Here is a 25,930-nt window from a genome sequence, read left to right as displayed (position 1 = left end):
ATACACACACACACACACACACACACACACACACACACACACACACACACAACACACACACACACACACACACACACACACACACACACACACACACACTTCGTTGCGACCTGTAACTCACAATCGTGTAACAGCAGAAGTAATCTATATCCCAGTATAGTTACTAATATTGCTCATTGAAAAAGATACAAATAAGAACATATCTTAATAGCAAGTTCACAGCTATACTACCTTGCGTTCAAATAAAAAAAAAAACATGACAAATTTGTGTATCAAACAATGCAATGATCAAAGCACGTATGCAATTTGCTCCAGTCTGAGATGCCAGTAAATAATAATAATAAATAATCCACCACCCAACATTTTCTACTAGATAAAAATCATGTTAGTCGTTATAAGAACCATGCTGCATCACAAAACATGGCTCATGGGGCTAATTTTGTAGTTGTGTGTATTAATGCAGCAAATCTGTTTTTCATAGCAATTTTAATGTAGGATGATTTACTGTGATCCTAGAGGAGCTTACAGTGTGCACTAAAAACACTACTTAAGCATAGTTGACCTTCTAATTGACCAATATTCACAGTATTATGGTGTGAAAATGCACAGGTTTCATCAATAGCAATCGTGATAATAAGGCAGCTTACTGTCCTATACTTGTTTTCAGAATGACTGGTATAATTAACTCTTTGAATTCCTTTATTACATCACCCTGTTTTTTTTTCCTAACTCCTAACTCTTAAGTCCTTTCATTTTCAAAATGACATATCTGAATGGAATCCTTTATATATTATTGCATGAGATTTTAATCTTTCTGCTTAATCTGATGTAGTAGTGGTGAAAAAGACGATTATCATGCTGCACTTAAAGTGGTTGTTTACCACTCACTGAACAAAGCAAGCATAAAAAGCATACAAACGCTAGAATACTGCTGCCAAATTTAGAATAAGGAAGACCTTAGATAGCATCATTACTATGATTACTGTGATTTTACTAACATTCCAAACATGTCCTTGTTTTTGCTAGAAAAGTGAGAAACCAAGTGTTGAATCCCATAAATACAGGTGTAATTTATCTATAAACAACTAAATGATGATTTAAATGTGTGCTGTTTATTAGGCACTTTGTGCTTTTGTATTCAAATTACTTTTTAAGTAGTAATTTAAGCTAGTTTGTAGTTTGGGGATGTATCAAAATTAATAATACAGCTTTAGTGCACATTACATTCATAATCCAATAATCAACTGCTATCAGACTTGAACACTAACTGTGTCAGATGTCTTCTCAGTTATCTGACTCATGAGCCAGTTGCTCAAGTTAAAGTTAAAGCTGGGGGAAAATATACTGTGACGTGCTGGGTTAGTGGAGTGGAAAAACAGAAGCAAACATCTAAGAGGTGTTAGATTGAGATGCATGTCAAAAAAAAAAATCATAACAATCGTAACTGCCAAACTGTAACTGTAGGAAGAGTTATATGATATTGCACTCATAATAAAAACACAAGATACACTCTGTTAACAAATGTTAAGGCAGGAACGTAAATTAATCAATGTTTGGCAGCTGAAGCCCTATCAAAATATTTGAAATTGCCAGGTAGGGTGAGGCAGAGCTGCAGATAAGAAAAGAGGTTTATCCAGCAGTAGCAGCACATTATAAGCCATCAGTTTGTTTTCTGTGGTTTACTTTACTTGCACCCCTCCTCTCCTCTCCACTGCTGCACTGTGTATGTGTCTCTGCTGAGCTCGGCTTGTATTACAGAGACACGGATAAAGCAGAGGGTAGGCCAGACAGGTGAAGAAAGTGTTCCTCGAATTGATGGGAACTTATTACATGTAATAAATGTGTAATAAATATCAATGACTGTAAATCCATCTACACAGTTTAGTTTAGTTTAACCAGAACCAAGCAGTTATCCAGTGTGCTCCTGGCACTGTCAATACTGATGTCCGCCATGATATTTTCTCTCCCCTAAGCATTTGTTTTTACTCTGCTTCTTAACATGACAGACTGTAGAGGTGTGGACCCGAGTCGGGTCTCTCACAAGAGCAGAGTTGAGGAATGCTCATAAATCAAGAGTTAGCCAACTGCCAACCTAGCAGCCAACTGTGAAATGCCGGGGTTGGGACTAAGTTGCATATTTATAGTAGATAAGCTCATAATGGTTGATGAGGAAAATGTGTAGTTAGCCATTGTAAGGCACAAAGATTATTTAAATGGAGAAAGAAAAATGTGCACCGATTTTAACTATCATATATGACTTTTTAATGCTTTAGACCATTTCAAATGAGGGATTTGGATACTTTTCTGACAAAAGCTAAACTTTCCTTGTCAGAAAAATCTTTTGGTTTTTTTGCATGCTGGTAACATCATGAAGATTGGACGTAACTCAAATGTTTCAGCTAACTCTGAATGCAGTTGCTGGTTTAATTTGATTCTAGTATTTAAACTAAATCAAAACAATGTGCATTTTGCATGCTCAACATATTGTCTTCTGCATGTGTAGCAGTTTTCCTGCACTCTGGTATCTGTAAATATAGCAAAGTATTTTTGGTCACAGGAAGGCTTTCTATTTAAGACTTCAACTTAATGGCTTGCCAATGTCCACAGTAACATTCACATAGAGAGGCATCCTCTCAACTGATAAAGTCTTATATGAGCAGCTGTTGAGTCCATCTTTCCTCCATGACTGTGGTGTTCGACCCAACAACCTCATCCTGAAAAGCACAAATCCATACTATGAAATGACCTGTAACATGCTACACACACGTTATTGCCATCTCTACACTACTGACCTGTCCCGGTTTACTTCATTGCCACTGTCTCGTTTGTGAAACACCATCGTGTATCGAGCTACGTCAGCGGGCGGCCGAACGATTTTCATTTTCTGTAGCTCAACCCTGCATGAGACAAAAACATGCATGCTGAATGAATACGTACTACCAGCAATGTTTAAAATGTAGTCATGTTTTCACTTATTCATGCCTCACCTGATGCGAAGGTCATCATCTTCTCCACCCCAGCCCCAGTATGCATTTGAAAACCCATTCACTTTAAAAAACTGGTCTCTGCTTAAGGCAGTGACTCCTCCAAAGTAGCCTTTATAACGCAGCCTGAAAGTGAACAAACATGAGAAAAAAATTAAAGACAATAAAACCTCTGAATGTATCATCATAGGAAAGAGAATGGCACATGTGGAAAAACAAAGCATTGCTTTTTTCCATGACTCTTCATGACTTACAGTAAATTTCCTCTTAGTCATTCTTACCTGTATCCCGTTACATTGCGGCCAACCACCAAGTGTTTGGGCTGCATGTCACAAACATATAAATTATGATCATTTTCAGGTACCAGGTCCACATCATGGAAGATGAAGCAATCCCAGTTGTAGTCTTTTAGTGCCTCCAAGTATCCAATATTTAGTAACTTGGCACGATTAAAAGTTACATCACCAGCCTTTAAAAAAGAAAAAAAGAAAGTACAAAGATTACAACATGCAAGACACTGTGGAAAGTTCAGAGCTTGTTGCAGATGTCTGTGTTCTCCTGGTGTATGTGATGGGCTGCATTACTCACTGCAAAGAAAAAAAAAAAAAAAAAGGCTTTTACATGTAAAAGTGATTAGGGACAAAGTATGATTTAATGCTGCATATCTTTCTCTATCAAGAATAAAGCTATTCATTACTGAAAGTCACCCTGAAAGTGCCAAAAAAAATGTGTTCCTCTAGTCCAGTTTTGGGTTCCTCCTGTACAGAAGCCATAAGGTGGGTGAATTCATTTCATATCTAGGGCTACAATAATTCACTGACTAACTCAAATAACTCCATCCATCCACTTTCCTCCGCATATCAAATACAGTGATCCGGGGGGGTGGAGTCTATTCCCAGCTACCATAGAGCAAGAGGCAGGGTACATTACTGGACAGCTCGGCAGTCTGATGCAGAGCTATCATAGAGAGACAGATGACCAGTCACACCCACATTCAAATCTGTAGTTAAATTAGAAACACCAATTCACCTAACCCCACTAACTGTGGAGTGTAAGAGGAAGCTGGAACACAGAGGGTTAGTGTTAGGCTGAACAACAGAAACTTTGCTCATAAAGCCCCCGGCCAGATGGTGGTTTGAATTGAGGGCCTTCATGTTGTGAGGAAACAGTGTTAACCACTGTGCTGTCCAACTCCAGCTCGAACTTAATCATATAAAAAAAAATAAAAAGAAAGAAAAACCCCATACATAGGCCATAAAATTTTAATCCACTGAGTGGGACTATTAAGTTGGACAGCGAACTATTATTAGCATTGATAAGATTAACATCTTTACTTATTCTTAACTTCTCCGCAAGAAACTTTGGAGACATGAGAGAACAGATGATATCTGACATACTTGCTTTTCCTGTTTGCAGTCACTACATACATGCAGACACACCCACCAAATCTATGTCAAGATGCCAGTCCCTTTTGGAGGACTTTTAATGGAATCAGTTAACAAACACTACAGCTTGCTGTGTGGTACTGATTGTCCAAGAGGTTTGTGCTTCAGTTTTAGTGATTGAAATTCTAGTACTTTACTAACAGGGGTGCCTGTAGTATTTTTTTTATTGGGATGGGCACATGGGGCCATTCGGCTGGCACATCAAAAACAGAATTTCCAGTTTAACCATGCTGTTGTCAAATATAGGTTACTTGAAAAATATGGCAAAAAGAGAGAGAGAGAAAAAAAGAATAAAAAAAGAATATGGCTCGTTAGTTTCTTGCTATTAAAAGTGGATATCACTGAAAATAGGTACATATGAAAGCAGAGCTGATAATCATTAAAGCCATGAGCAGAGGCAGTTTAAGATTCACTCTGCCAGTTAAGTTCAAGAGCTAAATTAAAGTTAACTCCAAATAAAAGTATTAGATCATGTAAGAGTGTGAACTGTTGCCTGTTGGTTTTTCAGAACACAGTTCCTTCAGTGTTACCGGTTATATTTTTCCTTTATAGTGTTACAAAGTAACACTATGTATGTAACCAGGAAGTTTCAACAGCTTTATGCAAAATAAAACAGAAATGTCTGTTCCACAAGCATAAGAACTGAATTAGCATGACCTTATATAAAAACTGTGCACAAAGGTGACAAATACCTGCTGGATGACATAAATGGCATAGTGTAGTTGCTGTCTCTGCAAGAAGGGGTGCAAGTGATGCAGGAGGTAGAGGAGGTGTCGCTCTCGGTTGCGATGAGGGATGAGGATTGCTACACTCTGCCTCGCTGTGCAATCCGAGGGCTCATACTCGCCTTCATTTACTTCTTTGTTGTCTTTCTCTACATCCTTCAGTTTCAGAGACGACTCAAAGGACAGTTTCACAGCCCCCACTAGAGAAACAACATTCACATTAGGGCTGCACGATTAATCGTTAGAAAATGGCGATCTCGATTCATACTTATGTGCGATCTCATTTCCAAATGACAACGATTTTAAAAAAAAAAAAAAAAAAAAGAAAGAAAGAAAAAAAGACGACGACGACTGTACCGCGTTTTGATCCGGGGCGTAATCTGCATGAAAACAAGCGCTCACTCTTCCTGCTCAACAAATGACAAGCCTTATACCACGTGATACAGAAGCTGTGCCATGTGATGCTAAAATTAGCAGGGAAAAAACAACGGAGAGCACGTCAGGGATGACGAGAAAGTGACAGGAGAAAATCCGTTCCGGTCAACCACTCAAATATCAATATCGGGAACCTTATACAGTGCTTCCCTATACACGTCGAACTCCCGCAGGCACAAAGAAATTACGGAGGCTATTACTTATCACCTGACCAAAGATATGGCTCCCATCAACACTGTGCTAAACGAGGGATTTAGGAAAATGATCAACACCCTAGACAAACGCTACACAGTGCCGTCCCGCAACTATTTTTCTATTGTTGCACTACCTGCTCTATACACGCAGTGTCGAGCAACGGTGGAGACGGAATTTCAAGCAGTACAACAACAAAAAGTGAGACATTTATTGTTTTTATGTTCAGTCTCAACTGTTACGAAGTTGATGTGCAGTTATTAAGTGCAATAAATATTTATACTGGAAAAGAAAATCGTGAGAGAATCGTGATCTCAATTCTAAGCCAAAAAAATTGTGATTCTCATTTTATGCAAAATCGTGCAGCCCTAATTCACATGTTTAACAGTGAACATTTGTTTTAATGTGTATTAACACTTGTTAACAAACTAACATAAACAATCTAACATAAAGGGTTGATTGATGGATTCCTTGAGTTACATGGTAGTTCTTTCATCTATACAAAGGCATCTAAATAGCATTTTGTTCTATACTTACTCAGCAATGGTGACTCCTGAGGGCACTTGGTTTTTTGTGGTGGTGTATTTATTTCATTAGCTGCTTCTATCTGCAAGTCGACCTCGTTCCTCTGACTCTCTTCTTTGACATGAGTTTGTTGAGTGCCGGGGTAATGCCAGATAGGTTTCACCATCTCTCTTGAAAATATTGCTATCCATGCCAGTACTGACAGCACAAGAATCAGCAGTATGACGTACTTGCTCTTGCGTGAAATCTTCCTCGAACTTGAACAATAGCCCATGGCTATGTGACTTTGCTGATGTGAAGGCAGAAAAAGTGAATGTAGATTCTGTAAGCTATAGTTTACGCTACTTCTTTCACAAAGAACGTTTCAGCAAAAACAGTGACAGCCATAGAGTTGCTGACCAGTCATCCCATGCTGATGAGACATGCTCCTTGACTATATAGAAACTAATTATTATAGTCACTATAATATAGAGCAAGCACTTATTTGTGAAATTCCATTGGTGAATCAGAAAACTCCACTTTTAGACGGGGGGCCATAAGCTTGGGCACTCCACCAACTGGGAATAGATGAACAGAAAATAAAAATGTTAGAACCAAAAAAAGGGTGCATTTTTGCTTGGAAACATGCAACACATTTTGAGGGCAGGTTTTAGCTAACAATATGTGACACATTAGCAGGAAAAGCCACATTAAGGAACCAGCTTACCGTGCTACTTGAACTGATACGTGTACTTTCTGAACCTGTATTACCACTTGAGCAGATTATTGCTCAGATGGTAGTTTCACTGGTAAAGTATTCATTACAGAAAATGACTGCATAATAAAACAAACTATCCCGTTTCAAAAACAGAAAATGCCCAAAGATATAGAAACAGCTGATAAGTTGATCAAAACTGTGGACTGCTTGTTAATAGTAGAAATTTTCTTTAGATCCTCCTGAGAACCGAGGGAAAAAAAAAAAAGCTGAACCTTTTTTGTGATTTCCTTCCTCTTTCGAACTAAAAGAGCCCAGCCAAACACACGAGAGACCAATTGAAAGCCCTGGATGGCCTCCATTGAGTACATCAGGATTTAGTAGGGTAGCTCAAATAAATCAAAAGACATAGACCAAAAACAAATGTCCATTACAGAGGAGATTAATGAATGGGCTTTTTTTTCTAGGTCTCCTATTTAAACCAAAAACATGTAAAACAGAGTAACACTCCAGTTTCATTGACATACTACTATAATAATACACTCTCTCCATTAAATCAAACACAGATGCCATCAGCTGACATAACAATTAACGCTAACTCTTTTTCCGTTAACATTATTATGATAACTTTTTAACTCACAACCAGCGACAAACAAAACACATGAAAGCCATTATGCTATTGCTAGCATGGTTGTCCTCTCTTGGGATGCTAGCAGGATCGTTAGCAGGAAAGCGTTTTACAATTTAAATATTAATGTTCTGCCATTTTTAGTAAGATTTCTCTGAGTTAATTTTGAGAACACAGTCAAGCTAACGTCGACTAGTTCGTCCATAACACGAGGTGCAGATCAACGAAACAGTACCTTTTTGTTTTCCTTATACTTGTGCCAGCTCCTCTCTCTTTTGACTGCAGTCCTTTTTATGATTGCAGAAGCTCACAACTTACACGTTGATGCCCTCACATAAACGCCACCTGTAGTTATAGCTTACCTGCTAGCTAGCTGACGAATGCGGATATAACGGCTATTAAAAATAAAACATTAGCATTAAAAGAGACACGTGTCTTGGAAGCCGAGTACAGTCTGGCCTTATTTCAATTTAGCGCAAAACACCAATTTCCTTACCTGATACTTAAGTAGCCTTTCATAGACTACAACATCGCTGTAATTAGCCCGTCTACAAGCCCACCAGTCAAGTAAACGTAAATTAGTAAGGACTTCCGTTCCACGCATTTCATAATAAAGTTTTACCTTTAAGACCTTGAAGAGATCTCGGGCGGCGGGGGTTTAACGGTTATATTATTTATTATGAGTAAATCTTCTTTAATTTCTGCTTTTTATATTATTTGCTTCATGAACCTCATGAACGCCGTTTTTCTGTTGAGGCAGAAAGTCTGCGAGTTGATGATGATGATGTGCGTCACATAAATACTTCCGTTGTGAAAATTTCAAAATTGAAGTTTGCGATCTGTTGATGACACCAAAAACTACTGGAGGACAAAACTCACGGATACATTTTTAACTGTTGTTACGTTAGTTTATAAATTTTCACTACTATGCAGTCATTGCTCTACACACAGTGCTTCTGATTCTGCTCATATTTCTAAAAAAAAAAAAGCAGAAGAATCTCTAACAAGATTAAAAGGTTTTATCTTATCTTTATTCCCACTTAAGATGTCTTATAAATGACTTTAGCTTAATTTGTGTCTATTCTACCTATGCAAATTGGTATAAATTGACTATAATATGGACTTGTTTATTTATTTGAATTTGGATTTTGTACTCGGGGTTTTTAATTTGTTTCTATTTGTTGTTGTTGTTGTTGTTGTTTTTGCTAATTCTGAGCATTGATGGAGAGTCATAAGTAAACAGCTTGTAGAAAAGCTAAATGCAACAGCACTACAGCCTTTGAAAGTTTGCTTTCCAGTCTTTTCTCTTTCCACGTTTAATTTTGTGAGATTTTTATGTGAATAAAATATGAAAGATTTAGCTTAAATAAACTTTGTGAAAGGGTAAATTTCTACTCCACTGTAGTTAAAATTCAATCAAATTTCCTATTTCCACTTGCAGGTGTGCCAGTGTTTTCCATTTGAATAATTACAGTACTTTGACAAAACCCTCTCCTTTTTCAGCTAGGGCAAGCTTTGACAGATGTGCACAGCATGCAATGCTTCCTGGTTATTTTGCTCAGTCTATGGTTCATCCCACCCTAGAGTTCAGATGTCAGCAACATGCTGGTCATGCTGCAGAGCTATATTTGAGCCTCTACAGATAAAGCTCGTTTCTTCCTGTCAACAGAGGAGTTGGTTGTCCAGCTGCACCTCAGTCAGTTTCAGGTCGAGTGTGGTCCTGAATAACTGAGCACACTGACCTCTTATTGAGACATGTGGGAGGTCTGGTGCTTGTGAGATGCCCTTTTACCTTATTTTTGTAACATAGTGTACATGTATTATATTATATTAATATGCTATTACATAGCTCGTGGGATTTTATTATATTTTGAGACTTGGATGTGGGGTTGTGGTTTTGACTTCAGTTGTAGAGGGCACTGAAACAATAGATGTCACTACTTTTCAGAGGAATATTTCCTTGGCTGCGTTCCTAGATGGTGGTGTTGAGCTATAAATTTTCCAAGTCTTGGCTTTCATGTTCACACAGTGTGGGCTATATAATTTCTGTTTTAATTAGTCATAAAATATGACTGGACTTTCATCTAAGTCAGAAAAATAGACAACGTCAGTGTACTGACACTAATAATATGTAAACCATCGTGGCTATCTCCGCCTTTATTAAATACACACATTAAACATTCACAACAGGAGAATTAAAGAAACAATTTCATTTCATAACTGGCCAAACATCCATTAACAGTATTCATTTGAAACATGCACTTCCTTCTGGTGTAGCTCAGACTTGATGAACTGACAAGAGACATTTTTGACTATATATTCAGATTGAACTGCTGAAACTCAACTATATTGTGGTTTGTCATTTACTGACCAGTTGAGGTCATTCCAAAGTAATAATTTTGATTAAATGTGGGGTACTCTAAAAAACTGGATTTGTCCTTTTTTAATGTCTCCCTGTATTCATTTCTTTTAAGGGTTGTAAATGTAATTTGTTGTATTGAGTTTCAGGAGATTCTGCACCATCAAAGAAGTCTTACATTATGATACCTTCTCTATTGTATTTCACTTTTGTGTTGATAATTTCATATACATGTTAATACTCAGTTCTCTATCCTTTATCATTCTTAAGGAGTTAAACCTTAATTTAAAGTAGAAAGTTCACAAAAAATATCATTAGCTTTGTAAAGGTACAAGGTGCTCTTTCACAATATTCTGGTAACAAATGATGGGATGTTTTTGAGAGCAGACTCCACATAGCCACTATTATACTATTATTTGTGCTCAGTACACCCACGAACATGTACATTTATGGGTGTACTGTATCGTCTGTTCAATAAACGTTCAGTGATTTGTTAAACAGCTTTATATGTAAAAGTATCTCTGCAGCCCTGAAATAAACACGTACCATAGAGTTTAGAAAAGTTACAGATTTTACAGTTGGCAAGCAGATGGCTACTCCTCACACCACCATTGTAAAGAAATGACTGCAGGGCAGGATTACTGCACGAATGACATTAACATGCGAGACAGGCCTGCACTGTTTGCAGTTGTCAGATACTTGTGATAAGCAAACCACAAGCAGAGCAAGTTCTTAGAAAGACCAGAATCCCCTTTAGTCAGTGTGTTCACCAGATTTTCTAGTAATAAGATCTATTTCCAAGAGAATTTAGGTAATTTTTACTTGCATCTTGGTTCATTTTTATTATATACATAACATTATAGGTAGTTAGTTTGTATTTTACAAGCTCATAGTGTCATAACAAAATACAATAGAGGGAATATAGGAGGATATTTATCAGAGGAGGGAACATTGTGCCACAAAACAGTGCGAACGCCTTTTAGAAAGTAGATAATCCTTTAAAGAACAGGCAACAATTGGAAATTTTGCTTGTATTGCTGTGTTTTACCATATTAGCAGAGTTAACATTAATCAGAAATACCAAAAGTAACAGAATTCATAGACAGTATATTGTTTTGACTGATCATTCTGATAAAATATGGAGAGGGAAAAAATTTAAAGAAAAAAATCTACATTAAAATAAATTCCAAAACAAAGTCTAAAAAAATACACTGCTACTTAATTTGGATCAGTGAAGGTGACACATCAACACCTAGCAATCACATCAGAGAACTCCTCCTGGACTCCTCGAAACTCAAGGACAAAGTAACTGTTCCACTCCCAAAGCTCACCCTTGGCCTGTGCTTTCCTGAGGCAGTGTCGTAGTCATTGCCATTGGTCTTGACGCTGATGGATGAGGAAGGAGTTGAGGCAGAAGACCCACCGAGGCTGCCGGACTTTTTTCTTGAAGTTGTGCTGTGTTTTAATGTAGCTTTGGCAGCCACTTTGAAAGCATGGGCTGCAGTGCTGCATCTGACTTCCTCAATCGTGTTCCTGGAGGGTTTGAAGAGGATGATGTAGACCTTGTTGAAGAAGATACAGGCTAGCATCCCAAAGCTAGATGCCAGGATAGCAATGACCTCCACAGCTGAAACAAACTTGCCGTAAGTACTGAAGTATGCAGGAATAAAAGAGATCCAAACAATAAAGAATATGAGCATGCTAAAAGTAATGAACTTGGCCTCTGTAAAGTTTTCTGGAAGTTTCCGTGACTTAAATGCAAAGAAGAAACATATGGCTGCCAATATGCACGTGTAGCCAATTAAAAACCCAAGAGCCATCACAGAGCCCTCATTGCATGTGATAAAAATGATCTCATCGATGTCATGATTTTGGTAACTAGAAGGAGGGGCGTTGTAAAGCCAGACCACACATATCATGACTTGGACAAATGTGCACAGAAACACCAGGAGAAACTGCAGATTCAATCCCCACCATTTACGATGGAGACTCGTAGGAATCTTGGCCTCAAATACCAAAAGGACTCTGTTAGTTTTGACAAGGATGCAGGAGATGCAGAGAACAAAACTGACCCCAAAGGCGGGTTGGCGTAAACGGCATGTCCAGTCTTGTGGCTCTCCAATAAAGATGAGAGAGCTGGAGAAGCAACAGATAAGTGAGAAAAGGAGCACATATGATAGTTCTCGGTTTGTGGCCTTCACAATTGGGGTGTTGCGAAATCTGACAAAGACTCCAATCACAAAGGCTGTCAAGACAACACCCAGTACTGCACATATAGCCAGAGCTATCCCAAATGGTTCTGTCCAGGAGAGAAACTCGACTTCCTTGAGGAAACAGAATGTGTGGTTCCCGTTTGACCAGGAGTTATTTGGACACTTGGCACAAACACTGGCATCTGTATAAGAGAAACTGTGTTAAAACTCTATCATTCATCAAGTCTAACATTAACAGAGAGTGTTTTGCATCTACCTACATACCTTTATGATTACTGTATTCACCATCAGAACACTCTGTGCATTCAAAGCAGCAAGTAGGCATGCTGTCTATGATCCCCTTTCTTGTGCCAGGTTCACAGTCCTCGCTGCAGTTAGAGAATGGCACCTTTAGAAGATAAAATAACAGGAAGGTTAATGAGAGGGGTTGATTTAGATGGGCATTCAAATGTAAAATAGAAATAAAGAAATCCCCCAGTACTAATTTAAAAAGAAGTCTACGTTACAGAAGCGGAAGGCATGGAACTTCACACACACCATCTTACATAACAGAGACTGAAGCAGACACCACCTGACTTATGGATGTGGAAACTATACCATACATGTGAGTCTCAAATACTGGCCCTGTAAGGTGGGCCATACACTGCATTTCCAGTGGTGGAGAGAAAGGAGGCCAACAGGGGGACTACTTCCCAGATGGCAAGGGCTAAAATGCAAAACTCGGAGCTGAAAAATGGTAATCCACAACCACAAAGGTGACATCTGTATTTAGCTTCACATAAAATCACAACTTTAGTTTTGGTTCACTCTTATTGCTCCGATAGTACTTATGCAGGCAGCTGTTTTACCTTAAAAAGTACCATTTATCAGCTGAGACACTGATAAGTCAGAGCCGCGTTCCCTTGTTTTTCCTCAATGACAAGAAATAACAGTGTTTTAATGGATATACAAAAGAGTTTCACTGACCTCTGTGCTATAGCCATTCCAAAGAATCTTTGTCCTGTCAATGAACAGCTTGGCTCCTCTCTTGGCATGCATGTTGTAATATCCAACCTCCTCAAAAACCACAGAGCCATCTTCAGTAGACCTGTGCCAGTTTATAATGGTGTAATTTGCTTCCATATCTGAGTTCTCGTCAAAGCGCATCTTTTCTCCCATGCTGTTGGTGTAGTTCAAATGCCTAAGCTGCTTAAGGACCTGAGAAATAGAAGAACATGCTTTCATCATTCACACATTGGCATATCTAATATTTAACTCCTTTTATTAAACATAAATTAAATACATTGTACCTGCCATGCTTCCATTTTTTTTATATCTGCGCAGGAATTGTTTGCAAAAAGTCCACGTCCAGGTGTGCATGTGAGTATGTCCTGTAGCGCCTGTGCTATGGAATAAACTGCAACATAAACGTTATAGGAGATACGAAGGTGTTTGTAGTCCAGGTATGGTGTTTCAACACTTGCGATGTCCTCCTCACCACTACACAAAGGCCTGAAACTAGTGCTGCCATTCTCACTTTCTTGGAATCTCGGGCTATCTTCTAGATAGCAGTTGAAAGTTTCTTCCCAAAACTCTCTGACAAATTCATTATGACTGTCTTTCTTTGGTTGGACGTGCCGTAAGAACTCTCTAAAGCCAGGTATACGACCTGCCTTTAGAGCAAAACCAATAGTCCCTGCCATAACATCAAGATATTCTGGTTTAGCAACAAGGGAGGAGATTGCCCAAGCTTCACTGGCTAACCAGATCCGATCTGTGATGTTTCTCCTAACCATCTCTTTGATTAGAGGTTCGACATCTGGGCCACTGGCGAACACAACGATTACTTTAGCTGTGGAATTTTCAATCCTGTCAGCCAGTGCTTTGATTTCGTGATCCTCAAAATACTGAGAAATAAGTTCATTTAGATGAATGCAGATGTCTCGCTCTTCCATCTCCTTCTCAAACTTTTCAATCCCTGGACGCCCATACTCATCATCGGAGGCCACAGCAATGACCCAGTTCCACTGAAAGTACTCAATAATGTCTGCCATGGCTGTGGCCTGGTACTCATCTGTAGGAATGGTTCTCATGAAGGACTTGTACTGATTCTTGTTGCTCAGTAGGCGGCTAGACGAGGCATAACTGATCTGAAACAGGAAATTGCTCAGTTAATCTATCAGGTTTTCATTGCATCTTCTTAATTATCTTTAACCACTTTCAAATCATTTATTGAACAAACACGAAAATCATTATATGTAGACTTAATTTTTATGGATGTAGATAATGAAGTAATGATGTGTTGTTGACATAGCTATTACCCAGCAACTCACCTGAGGGATATAAAATAGACCCAGCAAGTTTGCAACTGCTGTGGAGACAGCAGATCCAGCAGCTCCTACTACTGCAATGGTTGATGGTATGTGATCAGTACAGTTGCAAAACTCATCTAAATTTAAAGAGTCGATCTTATTTTGGGCCACAAAACTTAGGGTGGCTTCCAAGGCTTTTGACACAGTGTTGCAAGTGTCAAAAATCCTGTAGCCCAGCGTGATGTTGGGAAGGAGCGTACTGCTGTTGTTAATCTCTTCAATCGCGAAAATCATGGCCTGGAGCCAACGAAAACCACGGAAATTGAACCTGTGCAAAGAAAAAAGGCATGAGTATGACACACTTGGTTTGCAAAAGGGTTTTTTGTTACCTCAGAGCATAAATTACCTGACACACTGAGTGGATTCTGGCCGGGCTGCAAGGTCTTGATCTTTGGATGCAATGCCAAAGTGTAAGGGGAAAAGACCTCCAAGTAAAATATCACCAGTCATCTGTGCTCTCTGGTGGGGTCCGTACGTTGAAATCACATAACTGGACCCCAGCAGTGTCAAATAATACAGAAGCAGTCTCATCTTTTTTTGTCTTTGATTGGATACGATTGTTTTCTGTGACTTCCCAGGGTGAAGAAAATTTCAATATTAACTTCTCCCATCAATCTGCCTGCTGGGTTGTTTTGTGTTATTCATGTTTATGCTGATGAAGGTCTACCTGTTTGAAACACAGAGATGAACAACTCATTGGTTAGAAATAAGTACCACTGGTGAAATCGTTAGAGTTTTCCGTTTTTAATTCAGAAAAACACAGGAATATGCCGAGTGTGTAATACTGACTTAACTCCAATTATTGAGTTCATTTTCCAGCTTAAGCAGGGACAAAATATTGTAATGAGCCATCATGGCCTAAGGCTATATTTCTTGCTTGAGCCAGACCACTCAGATACAGAAGTTTTCTAAGAGTTAGGATTTTTCTTAATGAGCTGACTTCTTTAGTTGTAATTCTAAGAAGAGATAAATTTAAACATTTCACACCTCACTAACAGTGTCATAGTGTTCTTGAAATATCCTAGATGAACTGAAACAAGCACAGGATATACATGAGCCAAGAGAGAAGTCACACTCTAATGACCTTCCTGCAAATGCTATGGCCAGTGAACCCAGTCACCATGGAGAAAAGCCATAGCGGCCCTGCTGCAGCTGGTTAATACTGCTGGAAAAATGCTGGGGCAGAGCCGTGATAATGAAGCAACTACAACCCCTAGGAGCCATTGTTTGCCACATTACGGAGAAGAAGAATTTTTATTGCACTAAGGAGAAACAAAAAAAAACACATCAATTTTCTACAATTAGGATTTATTACATCTTGCAGGTAAATGTTAAAAAAACAGAAAGTAACTCAGTTAATTCAAAGAACAGTTTTAACTAAACTGTGATTAAAAATCGATTCAAAAGTGTTTTAAAATCAATAAAGCCAGTAACCATGGTTTTATTACTGGTTTCAAATGATTAAAAACCTAAATTAGAAAGTAGTTATGGGTCTATTGGTTAAAATAATGTCCTGCTTTTTAAACATCCATTTAAAACAACAAAAATATGGCATATAAACTCAAATAAAACTTACCTCCCAAATTCCCGAGTATTACTTAAAGACATGTGAAACAGTCAATTTGCAGCTATTCGTCGATTTTAAGGACTTTTTCCAAAATATCCTGACTGCTGAATGATTTCGCTAGACAATGCTGCTGGCTTCTGAACCTCTTTCTGCAGATGAATCATTAACAAAGAGAAGGATAGGCCATTTCCTTCAGCTAATGAAGTCAGCTCACAGTTCACTCCTCCTGAAAGAAATCACATCTAAAGTGGCAGAGGATAGGTTGGGGCTTAAAATCTATTCTTTTGTCTACGCTATTACAAATGAAAATTAATGTATTTCCTAGTACACAGCCTCATTGTTGGATTAAAAAAGACGAGTTGTGGAGATTGCCTTTCTGTATGGGCTTTGATAAAAATGGTATTTTAAACTGGATTTGGAACAGGGTTCTGTGTAATATTATTAATAGTAGTAGTATTACTATTTTTATTATGTAATAACTAAGTGCCTTTTTCACGTTTACATTTTTATTGTATTTCATCTGCATTGTGATTCCATGAACTCCTGGAAGCAATGGATTGTACCCTTATGTTCAACTAATTGTTCTCCAAACAATTAGTTGATTCCCGCTCTGATGAACAAGTCAATTTGTTGCTGAGGAGATGTCTCCAGTGAAAACCATTTCACTTTACAACGTGTTGACTTACCAGGGTCCCAAGGCGACTGTGTGTTCACGAGACATCAGGCACACAGAAGCTCTCCAGAGGTTACAATAAGTCTAATAAGTCTGTTCTAAGTTTCAGTCAACTTCTTTATAGCTAGAGGAAGGTCGTCATACTACATGCAGACCTTGGTATGCTAATCAGCAGGCGTATAAAGTACTGTGAGAACCATTAACAGTAGCATTTGTTAAATGAGGCCAATAATCTTACAGCAAATTAGTGCATGCTTAATTTGTTCACATATTATTGAAAGAAATGACAATAAATGAGTAAATGTGTTTCTAGATTTGAAGTAAAAATAAATTATAAAGTGAATTAATAAATTCACCAGCACGTCTTTATGACCGAATGTATGAATCAGTAAGAGCAATTCATCATTAAGGTTTCAATAGCTTTTTTTTTATAGCATTCAGTTTAATTCAAATGTAAAAACATGTTTAGTATAAGTGTCATCTACGCACAAAAAACAGCTAAAATAAGTTTTTTCCCGCTTGCTCCCACCTTTATAAAGTCTTGATATGTGAGTGCTCACACAAATCATTCTGATCCCCTCTTTTTCAGAAATGGCACATAAGTCTGAAATGTAACATAATGTGTAAAAAAATGTTGGGCTGTGAAGAGTTCACGGTGAATGAATTTATTCTCATACACAGTGTGGAGTGGGACAGATCAAAACAGACTCACACAGAGTTTAGCTAGAAAGGTAGGAATGCCTCTCTTTTTTTATTGATGTGACTTTAATATATCAGCTGTAATCTCAGTTTGTTAGTTTGTGTAATTAGTGTGCATGGCTTATTTTGTAATGACATCTTATCTGAGTCACGGTGAATCATCGGTACATTATATAAACACTGTAAAATCATAAATTTATAATGATAAAGCACTATCTGCCCTCATTTACTCAGCAAATAGACCATGAAATATACTTGTCAAATTCTTGCATGAATAACAAAGTAAAAATTAGTGCTTATAGTCTCTACTGTTCAGTAAAGTCTCTGTATGTGTAGTTGTAGCTTACTGTTGATGGTATGAAATGTGAGCTTGTTCATTTGTGAAGTCATATGGTGATTTATACACTAATAATAATTATTATTAAATGCATAAAGGCTTTGAGTGCTCAAGTAGAGCAGAACAGTGCTACGTAAGAACTAGTCCATTTATCATTTACCAACTCGGATTAAATGAACTGTAAAACAAAACAAATTTACTTTGTTTGATCAGATAACAGCATAAAAATAATTAAAATCTAGTCCTGGTTGTATTCACAATTTTCTCACTACCAGTTCTCAAGTTTTGATTTTCTTCTAGTACCCACACAATTAACTGAATAATTCCTAATTATCACAGATGTCCGGTGCAAAGGTGCTGCAGTTTCTGCAGAATATTTCACGTAGAAAACCTCTGGAGCCTGAGGGTGAAGTGTCCAACTTTCGCCGGTGTCTGACTACCCTTGATTTGGTGGCTCTTGGGGTCGGCAGCACACTGGGGGCCGGTGTGTATGTGCTTTCAGGAGAAGTGGCCAGAGCTGTGGCCGGGCCTAGTATCATAATCTCCTTCCTGATAGCAGCAGTGGCCTCCATCTTTGCAGGACTGTGTTATGCTGAATTTGGAGCTCGTGTTCCCAAAACTGGCTCTGCTTATCTCTATAGCTACGTGACTGTGGGTGAGATATGGGCTTTTGTCACAGGCTGGAACCTCCTGCTGTCTTATGTCATAGGTAACAATAAGGCCATTGAATGAATATTAATCCTGGAAAAATCATAGATTAAAATAATATTTGTCAAGTGATTTTAAGTAACACTGGGTATTGTTTGCTAATGGCTTCTGTTGTTAAGGGACATCAAGTGTAGCCAGAGCATGGAGTGGGACCTTTGATGATCTCATTGGAAATGTCATTGCCAACTCTTTAGGCAAACAGGTTGCAATGGATTTACCTGGATTGGCTCCCTATCCAGACTTCTTTGCAGCAGGTATCATTATGCTCTTGGCAGGTAAGTTTCATATACTAAAAACCTAATTATTTATTAACATAATACAGGTACTCTTAGTTTATTGTAAGTTTAAAAAATGATTAAAAACAAACAAACACAAGAGGTTAAAGTGTCCTACATATTTTTGACTAAAGTAAATATTTGACAAATGAGTTTCCACTAGGTTCATTGACATGGTGAAATTAATTCTTATATATTTTTCTTTCTAGGGATTCTTGCATTTGGTGTTAAAGAATCGGCCACTGTAAATAAAGTTTTTACAGCAGTTAATATCTTGGTGTTGCTCTTTGTTATCCTCTCTGGGTTCATAAAGGGGGACATCAACAACTGGTACAGATATGAAGACACCCTTCCAAACCAATCCGAGTATGGCCTCCCAACTGCCCCGTTATTTTGGCTTCTGCTGTATTTTTCTTTCTTTTTTTTAGCTGCTTGACTGTTGATCACTGTTTACAGGAACTATACGACCCTGAATAAAACCACCACATATGGCAGCGGAGGATTTTTCCCTTTTGGTTTTGAGGGGACATTAGCAGGAGCAGCCACTTGCTTTTATGCATTTGTTGGATTTGACTGCATTGCAACAACAGGTAACTTTTAGAATTTAAGTGCAAAGCCAGTAATTATAATGCACTGCATAAGGAAAGTGAAAATTTGATCACAATGACATCAGAAGATGTTTGTGGCAATTTCAATTGTCCAGAAAAACACAGAGATCTTTGGACACTAGAATATTCTCTACAGCATATACATTTTGTAAAATAGTTTATTTTATAGACATGGTGCTATGTCATAAAAACGCATCTAAAGATTAAATGATGGCATAAACCACACTGGGATAATTTTGTGTTTTTCTTTAGGAGAGGAGGTTCAGAACCCTCAGAAGTCAATCCCACTCGGGATTGTGGCGTCTCTCCTTATCTGCTTCTTGGCTTATTTTGGTGTGTCTGCCACCCTGACTCTTTTGATGCCATACTATTTGCTCAGCGTTCACAGCCCACTGCCTGTAGCCTTTACATACATCGGTTGGGGCCCTGCAAAGTATGCAGTTGCTGTGGGATCACTCTGTGCGCTCTCAACAAGGTATAATGCATGAAGTATCACGTATAAACAAACCTACAATTCTTTATACATTACAATACCCCTTTGGTGACATTTATAGCACATACACCAAATAAAATCAATGGGATCATTACTAGGAATTAAAACAGGGACACGAGAATAACTGAATTGCTGTTAATGAGCTATGAGCTTTTTTCCGAAGCCTTCTAGGATCAATGTTCCCGATGCCTCGTGTTCTCTTTGCCATGGCCCGGGATGGACTGCTCTTCAGACCTCTCAGTAACATGAGTGACAGACAAAGTCCTGTCATTGCTACACTGGCTTCAGGGGTCGTAGCAGGTATAACTAACTTTAGAAGAGATTATAATATAATTATTATTATTAATTATTTGATTTTGTTAAGGCCATCAGCTACTACGCTGATAAAATGGTTGCAGAATTTATAAACATATTTAATTTCTCCTACTTCTTTGCAGCTATCATGGCTTTATTGTTTGACCTGAAGTCGTTGGTTGACATGATGTCGATTGGAACCCTGTTTGCCTACACACTTGTTGCCATTTGCATTCTCATATTAAGGTACAGATGATCACAAGTATGCATGTTGGCACTGCACTTATTACTGCTTATTATTGGTATATTTTGCACCTAACAAACAAGACTTTCTTGCGTTTTTTAAAAGTGTTCTTCACCATTAGTTGTCCAGCTTTCTGAAGGTCTTTCAAAGTTTTTCTTTGCACACTGGCTGTTTTCACTCAGTTTTAGTTCAGTCCTTGTACCTGACCATTTTCAGAGGAATGTTTTTTGTTTGTTCAATCACTAACCTATGAATCCTTCAAATATAAAAGGGTTTCTAACTGAAAGGATGAAATGGTAATATGTCTAACAGACAAAGCATCAGTTTAAAACTGTATCTTGACGCACTTTGTTCCTAGCAGCCTGTCAGACCCCCCCCCACAAACATCATTGGTTGCTATTTTTTTCCAGTTAATGCCAAAGATAACACAAAGAGCTATTAGCCAGAAATTGGCACATCTTTGTCTTTAACCCAGTATTACAGTTTGCTTGGACTTGTTAGTTATTTCTTTGGAGAAGTATAAGATGATTTATGTATATATGGTTAATGAGTGTATTGTTCTCTTGTGCTTCTGAGTTTGGTTATAGTTCTTGATTTCTCGTTATGTTAGTCACCCCTCGTGTCCTCTCTCTCTCTCTCTCTCTTTCTGTCCCGTGCTTGCTCTCTCTCCCTTGTCTCAGTCATGCCTCTGTGTTTGTTTACCCTTTCCTTGCCTTGGGTTGTATGTCTTGAGTCTGTGTTTCCGTCCCTGTGTTTATGCTTCCTCTCTTATTTTGATAGTCTCACCTCCTGTGTCAGTTTTGCTCTGTCTTGTTTCCCTGATTTAGTTCAGCTGTGTTCACTTACGTGTTTCATCTCCCTGTTTGCCTCAAGTGTATATTTAAGACCTCAGTTTCCTTAGTTCCTTGTACCAGCCACCATCATGCTTTGTCTCCCTCGTGTTTTGTTCGCCTAGTTGATTATTAATTCCATTCTGAGTTTCCAGGTTTTCTAGTTTGTGGCTTTCCTGTAAGTCTTTTTGAGTCCAGTTCTGCCTCTGAATCCTGCATAAAGGTTCAGCATGCCAAACACAACACTACACCACAATCTTGGCATGGCGTCCAGTTTGTCTTTAATAAGTGAAGAAACTGGAAATGTGGAGGACAAAAGAAGACATGGCTTGAAATATTAGCTAATGAACAGTATCTGAAAGTCAAAATATACAAAGAGCCAACACAGGATTTGAGAGATTCATCTGTCCCCTCAGTTGTTCCAGCCACTGGATGATCTCACTGGAACGATGGCTCCCCTTCAAAAGTGATTTTAATGAAGGGAGCAAGGAGTAAATGCTGAGCTTTGCCAAATACCTCAACACAAGACAAGAGCTAGACTAAAAACCAGTGACAACAGGTCTTATGGAGTGATGTCTGCAGCTAAAACACGGTGGAGACCTTGTCATGTTGTGGGGCTTATAGCCAGTGCTGTTGGAGATCTTGTCTAAACTGAGTGGCAACCAGTGGTGGCTCATTAGTTAAGGCTGCTAGGGCTTAACAAAATACAGTGGCTTGCAAAAGTATTTGGCCCCCTTGAACTTTTCCACTTTTTGTCACATTACAGCCACAAACATGAATTAATTTTATTGGAATTCCACGTGAAAGACCAATACAAAGTGGTGTACACGTGAGAAGTGGAACGAAAATCATACATGATTCCAAACATTTTTTACAAATAAATAACTGCAAAGTGGGGTGTGCATAATTATTCAGCCCCCTTTGGTCTGAGTGCAGTCAGTTGCCCATAGACATTGCCTGATGAGTGCTAATGACTGAATAGAGTGCACCTGTGTGTAATCTAATGTCAGTACAAATACAGCTGCTCTATTGGGAGCAACAACACCATGAAGTCCAAAGAACACAGCAGACAGGTCAGGGATAAAGTTATTGAGAAATTTAAAGCAGGCTTAGGCTACAAAAAGATTTCCCAAGCCTTGAACATCCCACGGAGCACTGTTCAAGCGATCATTCAGAAATGGAAGGAGTATGGCACAACTGTAAACCTACCAAGACAAGGCCGTCCACCTAAACTCACAGGCCGAACAAGGAGAGCGCTGATCAGAAATGCAGCCAAGAGGCCCATGGTGACTCTGGACGAACTGCAGAGATCTACAGCTCAGGTGGGGGAATCTGTCCATAGGACAACTATTAGTCGTGCAGTGCACAAAGTTGGCCTTTATGGAAGAGTGGCAAGAAGAAAGCCATTGTTAACAGAAAACCATAAGAAGTCCCGTTTGCAGTTTGCCACAAGCCATGTGGGGGACCCAGCAAACATGTGGAAGAAGCTGCTCTGGTCAGATGAGACCAAAATGGAACTTTTTGGCCAAAATGCAAAACGCTATGTGTGGCAGAAAACTAACACTGCACATCACTCTGAACACACCATCCCCACTGTCAAACATGGTGGTGGCAGCATCATGCTCTGGGGGTGCTTCTCTTCAGCAGGGACAGGGAAGCTGGTCAGAGTTGATGAGAAGCTGGATGGAGCCAAATACAGGGCAATCTTGGAAGAAAACCTCTTGGAGTCTGCAAAAGACTTGAGACTGGGGCGGAGGTTCACCTTCCAGCAGGACAACAACCCTAAACATAAAGCCAGGGCAACAATGGAATGGCTTAAAACAAAACATATCCATGTGTTAGAATGGCCCAGTCAAAGTCCAGATCTAAATCCAATCTGTGGCAAGATCTGAAAACTGCTGTCCATCTAATCTGACTGAGCTGGAGCTGTTTTGCAAAGAAGAATGGGCAAAGATTTCAGTCTCTAGATGTGCAAAGCTGGTAGAGACAGACCCTAAAAGACTGGCAGCTGTAATTACAGCAAAAGGTGGTTCTACAAAGTATTGACTCAGGGGGCTGAATAATTATGCACACCCCACTTTGCAGTTATTTATTTGTAAAAAATGTTTGGAATCATGTATGATTTTCGTTCCACCTCTCACGTGTACACCACTTTGTGTTGGTCTTTCACGTGGAACTCCAATAAAATTGATTCATGTTTGTGGCTGTAATGTGACAAAATCTGGAAAAGTTTAAGGGAGCCGAATACTTTTGCAAGCCACTGTATAGAGAAATAAGCGGTCACTCAAGACATATATGTATAGACAAGGTTGTATATTTGTTATTGAAAGAAGCTTACCTTTTATGAGTGGTTACGAAGAACCTGTGATAAGAGACGGAATTAAGTTGTTTATACAAATGAATTAATATTATTACTGCCTTCTATGATGCTTACAGTATACCTAATAATATGTTTAGATACACAGGTCAGTCACAAAATGGCTCAACAACCTCAAAATATTGACTATGATACGGTCATATTACTGTCATAAAATGTGTGAGTACGCTAGATAGGGAAATAACAATGCACAATAATGAGCGTAATGAAATTAAACAGATGAATGACTCAGGGTTTGCTTGTTTGAAGAGTTTATGAAGACATCAGGTTTTCTTTACTTTAATCAGTCGCTTATAATTACAAAAGATCATGTAATGAAGTGCTGTTGACTTGATGTGTGTTGTTCAGACATTAAAAATAGACTCCAGGATGTGAACAAGAAAAAAAAAACAGGAATATAATAATTTGGTGCTTTACGAGAATATTATAAGTAGAAATAACTAAAAACCTTAAATGTTTTCACTTTTTTAAAATTATATTTCCTTAATTTTACAGGTATCAAACTGACCTCAGTGATGATTCTAGTCTAAGCAAAGCAGAACCTTTTACCATTGGAGGGATATTATGTCCTCCATACCAAGCCACTACAAGGACATCAAAAAATGTGTCCCTTTTAACTTTTGTTATTAGTGAGTCATCATCTTTCTGTTGTACTGTACTTTTTATTGATTTAATTTTTGATTAATAGAACTCAAACGTATTGATTCTCCTCAGTCTTTTTAGCAGTTGTTCTCAGCGTCTTCGTATCTGAGGCTGTAGATTACCTGCAAGCCCTGGAGTGGTGGAGCATACTTTGTCTTTCTGTGATAGTAGCAATGATTTTTCTAATCATCCTCATCGTCTGGAGGCAACCGCAGAATACAGCAGAAGCTGCTTTCATGGTATGAAAGAAAGACAGTGAAGACTGATTAATGAAAGCATAGAAATAGAAACAGAAATTTAGCCAACCTGTATTATCATTACATGTTTATTTATTTTTTAAGCTCCAAAGTTCTGAATTTTGGGGGGTTTGGGTTTTTTTTTTTCCTTTAATATCTTTTAACAATGCTTCTCCTCTTTTATATCCCCAGGTTCCTTTTGTCCCATTACTTCCTATTTTTAGTACCTTTGTCAATGTCCATCTAATGGCTCAGCTTGGATCAGACACTTGGATCCGCTATACAGTGTGGATGGGAGTAGGTATGTGCAGCACATTTCTGCTACAGAATACATAAAAAAGATTATACATGTGCAAAAATATCTCTTTTTATATGTGTGACCGCTACGTTTCTTTTAAAATTTTGAACAGGTTTGATCATCTACTTTTGTTATGGTGTTCGCCACAGTGTGCAGAAACAAAGGCTTGAAAATTCACACGATCGAGTCAGTATTCACAGCATCGCTGCTGCTATGGAGCAAAGCACGAAACCCGGACAAGACGTAACTGGATAAATACATAGTGTATTTAATGACATAAATTTTAAAAAGAATACCTGATTTGCATAAATCTCACAATGGTGATTGTCTCAGGAATTCACAAACTTTTATTTGGCAGCATCCAGCAATGCAAGGCTTTATGCAATACTCTGCTTTTATATTACTGTTTCTTATAAGTATTAATTAAAGGAAAGAATGAGGAAGGATTCAGCAAGTATTTCAAGTATAATCACATAGTTATTAGTATTATATAACAAAACAAACCCTAAAACATTTAGCTTATATATTAAATGGTAGAAAATCTAAAGAAATTTGGATTTTGTGAACAACAGAGTTTAAGATGACAATGTTTTTAGTAGAAGCGACCAGAATGGACAGAAGGACAGCTCAGGTTGAGCCATTTGGACACAAAGTCAGAGAGCCAAGATGGCCTGGACATGTGCAGAAGAGGGATGGTGGATACACTGGACAAAAGATGTTGAAGATGGAACTTCCAGGGAGGAGGAAAAAAGGAAGACCACAGAGAGGGTTCATGGAAGGTTCATGTAGTGAAATAGGAGGACAGAAATGTATGCTAGGGACAGGGTGAAATGGAGGCAGATGATCCCCTATGCTGAGCCCTGAAGGGGGATTTTGTGATCATCCTGTCACAGTTGTTCAAAAGGAATTGTACTCACGATGCCCATTTCTTTTATGTGACAGAGTCATATTACTCACGATTCCTTCATGTTTAAATGCAATTCAACTCTTTTATTTTTCTGTACAGAATACATTGTAATGGCATGGGTTTAGTTTGTTTGCCTTGTACTTAACTGCCAATATAGCCAATACTGTGTTATTAAATGGACTTTAAAGTAA

The 25,930-nt window shown here is 38.4% G+C and overlaps 3 protein-coding genes across 6 annotated transcripts; 1 reads left to right on the top strand and 2 right to left on the bottom strand.

Annotated features, from left to right (window-relative positions):
* Positions 1-51: 51 nt before the first annotated feature.
* Positions 52-8,346, bottom strand: b4galt4 (UDP-Gal:betaGlcNAc beta 1,4- galactosyltransferase, polypeptide 4). Of its 3 annotated transcripts, none has more exons than XM_026182664.1 (7): positions 8,125-8,346; positions 6,319-6,863; positions 5,122-5,354; positions 3,266-3,453; positions 2,988-3,110; positions 2,793-2,897; positions 52-2,714 (listed from the first exon to the last, which is right to left on the bottom strand). In XM_026182664.1, exons 2-7 carry the CDS (start codon positions 6,578-6,580, stop codon positions 2,579-2,581), a joined length of 1,047 nt encoding a protein of 348 aa, XP_026038449.1. In that variant the 5' UTR covers positions 6,581-6,863; positions 8,125-8,346; the 3' UTR covers positions 52-2,578. The 3 variants fall into 3 exon arrangements, with proteins under 3 accessions (XP_026038449.1, XP_026038450.1, XP_026038451.1); XM_026182665.1 differs by lacking the exon at positions 8,125-8,346 and adding an exon at positions 7,991-8,115; XM_026182666.1 differs by lacking the exon at positions 8,125-8,346 and adding an exon at positions 7,864-7,984.
* Positions 8,347-9,489: 1,143 nt separating this feature from the next.
* Positions 9,490-24,471, bottom strand: casr (calcium-sensing receptor). Of its 2 annotated transcripts, XM_026181465.1 has the most exons (8): positions 24,421-24,471; positions 23,618-23,641; positions 14,898-15,218; positions 14,513-14,819; positions 13,490-14,329; positions 13,167-13,397; positions 12,465-12,588; positions 9,490-12,382 (listed from the first exon to the last, which is right to left on the bottom strand). In XM_026181465.1, exons 3-8 carry the CDS (start codon positions 15,080-15,082, stop codon positions 11,247-11,249), a joined length of 2,823 nt encoding a protein of 940 aa, XP_026037250.1. In that variant the 5' UTR covers positions 15,083-15,218; positions 23,618-23,641; positions 24,421-24,471; the 3' UTR covers positions 9,490-11,246. The 2 variants fall into 2 exon arrangements, with proteins under 2 accessions (XP_026037250.1, XP_026037249.1); XM_026181464.1 differs by lacking the exons at positions 23,618-23,641; positions 24,421-24,471 and adding an exon at positions 16,128-17,222.
* On the top strand, positions 17,509-25,104 carry LOC113030233 (cationic amino acid transporter 2). Its single transcript, XM_026181467.1, has 12 exons — positions 17,509-17,522; positions 18,167-18,536; positions 18,655-18,810; positions 19,020-19,176; positions 19,267-19,400; positions 19,671-19,893; positions 20,075-20,211; positions 20,349-20,451; positions 24,152-24,285; positions 24,371-24,537; positions 24,727-24,835; positions 24,945-25,104. The coding sequence occupies exons 2-12, from the start codon at positions 18,167-18,169 to the stop codon at positions 25,085-25,087; spliced, it is 1,833 nt and encodes a 610-aa protein (XP_026037252.1). The 5' UTR covers positions 17,509-17,522; the 3' UTR covers positions 25,088-25,104.
* The last annotated feature ends 826 nt before the right edge of the window (positions 25,105-25,930 follow it).

The sequence above is a fragment of the Astatotilapia calliptera genome, chromosome 10 (genome assembly GCF_900246225.1).
Source record: "Astatotilapia calliptera chromosome 10, fAstCal1.2, whole genome shotgun sequence".
NCBI classification, from domain to species: domain Eukaryota; kingdom Metazoa; phylum Chordata; class Actinopteri; order Cichliformes; family Cichlidae; genus Astatotilapia; species Astatotilapia calliptera.
The sequence above is the reverse complement of the archived record's forward strand: the minus strand, read 5'-3'. Positions and strand labels throughout refer to the sequence as shown.

Bases quoted from the DNA above. Each gene is read 5' to 3' on its own strand.
- casr (XM_026181465.1), bottom strand. From the start codon at position 15,082: ATGAGACTGCTTCTGTATTATTTGACACTGCTGGGGTCCAGTTATGTG. The intron at 14,820-14,897 runs GTAATTTATGCT...TTCTTTGCACAG, and splicing joins GAATCCACTCAGTGTGTCAG to GTTCAATTTCCGTGGTTTTC. The intron at 12,589-13,166 runs GTCAGTGAAACT...TATCTTCTAAAG, and splicing joins GGAATGGCTATAGCACAGAG to GTGCCATTCTCTAACTGCAG.
- LOC113030233 (XM_026181467.1), top strand. From the start codon at position 18,167: ATGTCCGGTGCAAAGGTGCTGCAGTTTCTGCAGAATATTTCACGTAGA. The intron at 18,537-18,654 runs GTAACAATAAGG...TCTGTTGTTAAG, and splicing joins CCTGCTGTCTTATGTCATAG to GGACATCAAGTGTAGCCAGA. The intron at 19,401-19,670 runs GTAACTTTTAGA...GTTTTTCTTTAG, and splicing joins TGACTGCATTGCAACAACAG to GAGAGGAGGTTCAGAACCCT.
- b4galt4 (XM_026182664.1), bottom strand. From the start codon at position 6,580: ATGGGCTATTGTTCAAGTTCGAGGAAGATTTCACGCAAGAGCAAGTAC. The intron at 5,355-6,318 runs GTAAGTATAGAA...TTGTTTCTCTAG, and splicing joins TCAGGAGTCACCATTGCTGA to TGGGGGCTGTGAAACTGTCC. The intron at 2,898-2,987 runs GTGAGGCATGAA...TGTCTCATGCAG, and splicing joins GATGATGACCTTCGCATCAG to GGTTGAGCTACAGAAAATGA.